General features: G+C 35.0%; 1 protein-coding gene across 2 annotated transcripts in view; it reads left to right on the top strand.

Moving 5' to 3' along the window:
• Window positions 1-1,297: 1,297 nt before the first annotated feature.
• Window positions 1,298-5,046, top strand: part of LOC122091693 (uncharacterized vacuolar membrane protein YML018C) — a 19,663-nt gene continuing 15,914 nt past the window's right edge. For both annotated transcript variants that reach the window (XM_042661764.1, XM_042661763.1), the window contains exons 1-3: window positions 1,298-1,846; window positions 2,255-3,094; window positions 3,206-3,629. In XM_042661764.1, the coding sequence (XP_042517698.1) occupies window positions 2,501-3,094; window positions 3,206-3,629 (1,018 nt within the window). In that variant the 5' untranslated portion in view covers window positions 1,298-1,846; window positions 2,255-2,500. The remainder of the gene's footprint in view (window positions 1,847-2,254; window positions 3,095-3,205; window positions 3,630-5,046) is intronic.

The following is a 5,046-nucleotide window of genomic DNA, read 5'->3' as shown; positions in this document are numbered from 1 at the left end:
TCTTGACATAATGATTGATTTATGTATCTATCTCTCTTTTCAATTTCAAACTTCTTTGAATTTTTTTTCTTCCATTTTCTTCGGTGGTGCATTAAAGATCTCGTAATAAGAATGTGCAATGATCATACACTTTTTAGGTGACATTGATTAAACTTGGTTTCTCATTCAAGAAATGGTGTGTACTATGATAATAGTTGTAATTTTGCTACATTTTATGTAATTAGCAAAACTTATAAAATTTTTTTTTTTTTTTTGGGATGATGTACAATTTAATTTCTTTTGAAAATCTAATAGAGCCAAGGTGAAATTTTCATAATTTTAATCTTATATTGAATGTGATTAGGTAATGTTATTTAATTTTGAGTGATATGCTTTATATTTTTTTTAGTGTTATTTACGTCGAAATGCGATCTTTACAGTAGACAAATTTCGTATCACAACCCACATAATTTGGAGGATTTTTATTTTTTGGTAATTTGTTTGCACACATTCATGGTCATATGGTTTTAATAATTATAAATGGAAAAAGAACGTTGCTAGGTCACATAGCTCTTGTGCCTAGACACCCGAGTGTGCGAAAATTACCACCTGCCCCATGTGAAATAAAATCCTATCCATATACATGCCTCTACATACCCTTTAATTAGCCTTCATGTTGGTGTGGGGGTTACATGATCGGGCAACAATCTCTCATCCATTCATTGCAAAAACAGTTTGGGCTTTTTTTTTTTGGGTAAAGTTTGGGTTATGTTTGGATGCCAAGCAAAGAAAAGATTAAAAAAAAAAAAAAAAAATCAATTTGAAAAAGAGATAGAGACATAAAATAATCCTTGTGCATCACGACTTTCGTCTTTTTTTTTTTTTTTTTTTATCTAAGCATAGCGGAAAATTGTCTTCCAATGTGAATGCAGAAAAAAGTAACCATTTAGGGTCATCAATGTCTAACCATATAATATATCTTCTTTCTTATTCTAGATACTTTTTCTACACCATCCAAACACCTGGATCAAGGGAGAAGGCAAAAGGAAAACCTTCTACCAAAATGTTTTTTTAACCTTTTTTTATGAACATTTCTTTTAATTTAATTAATAGAAAAAGACTAAGTATCATATGTCATTGGTATACCCAGATCTCTGTCTATCTCTCCTGATTAATATTTTGGGAGAATCTAAGGCATATTTCATGAATATTATTATATTATTTTTTAAATGATAAAGAATATTAAAAAAATCAATGTGAGAAGGTGTAGAGTACCTACTTTCTCTTGAGAACCCTCTCCCTGAATGATTTTAGTGACCAATTTTAAGCCAAATAAAGGGAATCGGCCGATTCCAAATCTGACTCTTTTGATAATCCTCAAGAAGATTCTAGGACGGTTGTAATCCTTCTGTAGAGCTTTCGAAGTATTGGTTTGACCTTTGGTTCGCAGATGGAAAGTTGTGATATTCTTTTGGTTTTATAAGTGTGAAACCCACATCAAATCTCAAACATCCAACACGTTCTAATTCGTTTACCCCAAAAAAAAAAATTCGTTTACCCCCACCCCCCCAAAAGAGAAGTTCTAAATTCTAACTTTTAATTCACCCAAAAATTCCGGTCCGCAGGCGTTTCAGAAGAGTGGAAGCGAATATCTGTGATTGTGTCCCAAGGTCGTTGGAAAAATCCTAGATTTCTAGTAACTTTTCATCGTGGTTCTGGATTATTACCCAGGAATCCTGCTCTCTTTCTCTCTCTCTCAAACGTGTTGATCTCCCTTGATCTTGTCAATTAATTGCAACGACAATTATGCTAAGAGGAGAAACATAGATCGAGTCCCAGTAGAACCTCTAAACAGAATTCATGTGGGGTACGTTTCTCCCCCAACAACTTCCTTTCTTCATCTGATATTATTGCTTTTTTATTTTTTTATTTAATTTTTGTTGTTTTCTCGCATAGTCAAATTCTTGTAAATTATTTGAAATTTTAGAGATTCATTGGGTCATGTTTCCTGCTCTGGGTCGACTCTGTAGTTTAATTTGGCATTAGTTTTTGTTCTTTGCATGAAGGTTGAGGTTTCAATCACAGCGTAGTATTTTCAATTATTCTTTTTAATGTTCTCGTCCATTTAGATGTACCTGATGAGCTAAGTAATTTATTAGAAAGGTTCCTTGGGAGAGAATTTTTTGATCTGGGTCATTGGTAGTTGAGAAGGGCAATGTGCTTTTGCTGGATATAATTTTGTCTCTTCTTTATATCTTCCTTCTATTTGTTTCAGGTACCCCTTTGATTTGAATTCCAGGTTTGGGTGGATTAAGATGGTTGTCTTGGTTATTTTTCTGCTCAACAGTAGTTTACTCTCTGCTTTCTCTTAGAATGTCCCTGGAAGCTTAAATGAAGTCAGATATTATGGGGCTTCAGAGAATTTCCTACATGAGTGTTATTGCGCGGCAGCATTTTTGCTGATTACTGGGTTCTGTGAAGGATTGACAACACGTTTGAACCAACATTGAGTTCAAAAGAGATGAAGAATCAGGTTTGGAGATGGGTTTTAGGTTTAATATACATAGTTGCTGTTGCCAGTATCTGGATTGCTGCCAGTTTTGTTGTTCAATCCGTTGTAGATGCCGGTGTATCTCCATTCCTAATAACCTACATTTGCAATTCATTATTTATTGTTTACATTCCTATTGTTGAAATTGCACGCTACTTGGAGGATTCAATTGTGATTTCATGGTTTAGTCATAGTGATAAAAATGTGAGCCATTTGCAAGGACCAGCAGATTCTGAAGAGGTCATTCTTCTCAGAGATAATGGTTTAAGTCCAAATACAGATGGTTTGCATCCATCTGAGCAGATTGAACAATTAGAAATTAGTCATCCAAGAAAGAGTAGTGCTTTGGAACCAGACTCCAAGTCTGAAAGGATATTGCATGGTAAAGCTGGCATAGAACAGCTTCCAGGAATGACTGACATTAGTGAGGATGTTAATAAACAACTTGATGAGAAAGGGCGTTGGACACGTACAAGGGTAGCGAAGGTTAGCCTGTTGATATGTCCTTTTTGGTTTATCGCGCAGCTCACCTTCAATCTCTCGCTCAAGTATACTACTGTGACTGTAAGAGTCTTCAGTCAATCAATCTTAAAGCTTTCCTATTATTCCAAACTTCAATTTTTGTTTCAATATTTCTTGCATTTTATGTACTAAGAATTTTTCTCACCACTGCAGTCAAACACCATCTTAAGCAGTGCCTCCAGCCTTTTCACCTATTTGGTCTCTATGGTTTTCCTGGGTGAGAAGTTCACATGGGTGAAGCTGCTTAGTGTTCTACTCTGCATGGCGGGAACAATAATTGTCAGCTTCGGTGATTCTAGTACAACCTTAAGTGCAATTGCCACAAACCCCCTTCTTGGTGACATTCTTGCTCTGGTTTCGGCAGGCTTGTATGCAGTATATATCACCCTTATACGAAAAAAGCTCCCTGATGATGATGACAGAAAGGATGGCAGTGCCAGTATGGCACAGTTCCTTGGATTTCTTGGGTTGTTCAACCTCATTATTTTCCTACCTGTTGCCCTTGTGCTGAACTTCGCAAAACTTGAGCCTTTTTATACTCTCACTTGGAAGCAGTTTGGTCTAATTGTTGGTAAAGGTTCGTCTTTAAAATTACAATGTTGCTTCTTCTTCTTCCTCTTCTTTTCCTTTGCCAGTTTTCATCTTATGCATGTTGCATATCTCTTTACTTTTAGGTCAATAAAGTGGTTGCTTCTAATATCACCCCTACTATAAGAAGCTTTGAAATTTTGAGAAGGGGGGAAAAAAAGTTGCATGACCAGCTTGCTTTCATCTTACAATATATATATATATATATATATTTTTTTTTAATTTATGTTTTATTTATTTTTTTATTTTATTATTATTATTATTATTATTATTATTTTTTGAGAACATTTTGCATCCATCCATCATTCCTAATTTTCATTTTTCGTGATATCTGGCCATATCTAAAGAAGATAGTTTGCATATATTTGTATGTGTGCATATGTTTTGCTGCTGTCATTTTGCATTGCATTATACAAGTGCTTTTCTGATTGATCTGAACATTACAAACTGTCCATTAATTAGTCAGCATTTCCGGCTTTGATTTCCTATACTGCAAGAGGCTTTGACTAATGCAATACTGAGTTAAAGAGATAAAATAGTACCAAAACAGGACTGAGAAAAAGAGTGATGTGCAAATAGTTTTTTGACGAAATATCATAGAACAAAATCCATCCGACAGATGGACCTGAGATTCAGGTCAAGATCTCCTATTAATGATTTAAACTGTTGCCGAAGCCTGAAAGTTTCTGCCTAATCCAATGGTTGAATGAATCAGAATATATCAAAGTATCCTAATTAGACTATGAGAGGAGAAAATCTGTCAAAATAGAACTCTGATTGAAGGACAGATAACAGAATTGATATTCTCAGTGGATCACCCATAAACAATATCAATATCAGCGTAGTTAAACCAGCAGAACGGGAAACCGAGTTCAGCAATAATCCCAAGAAATAAGTCCTACTTGTAATAAGGCTTCGACTAACAGTCAACATACTACAGAATTGGAAAATTATCAATGGCACAATTGTGAAATCAAAATCATGATCAGCATTATAAAACCATCAAAATCAATCAATCCTAGTAAGAGTCGGATTGTTAGAATTAACCAACAGAATCAGAAATTGAAGATAGATTTTGAAAACATATGATTTTAAGTGATGATTGCAGAAAACAGAATGTGAATCAGATTATGAACTGACCCCCAAATCAGCACTCTAATGGTGATTTGAATGAAGAATCACAGACATCAAAGGGGGCAGAATTTGCAGAGAATTTAATGACAGAACAGTTCCTTTAACGGAAGAAAAGATGTGAGAACAATGCACTAGGGCTTCCCACTGCAAGGTGTTTGGATGGATCAAACACCAACCAACCTTGATCAAACACAAGGGGAAGAGCATACCATGATAGGCAGCAAAGACATAGCTTTTCATTAATCAAAATTCGTGTAAAATGCTGCCCCCCC

The sequence above is a fragment of the Macadamia integrifolia genome, chromosome 10, assembly GCF_013358625.1.
Source record: "Macadamia integrifolia cultivar HAES 741 chromosome 10, SCU_Mint_v3, whole genome shotgun sequence".
Taxonomy (NCBI): Eukaryota; Viridiplantae; Streptophyta; class Magnoliopsida; order Proteales; family Proteaceae; genus Macadamia; species Macadamia integrifolia.
This window is presented reverse-complemented; position numbering and strand designations above follow the sequence as displayed.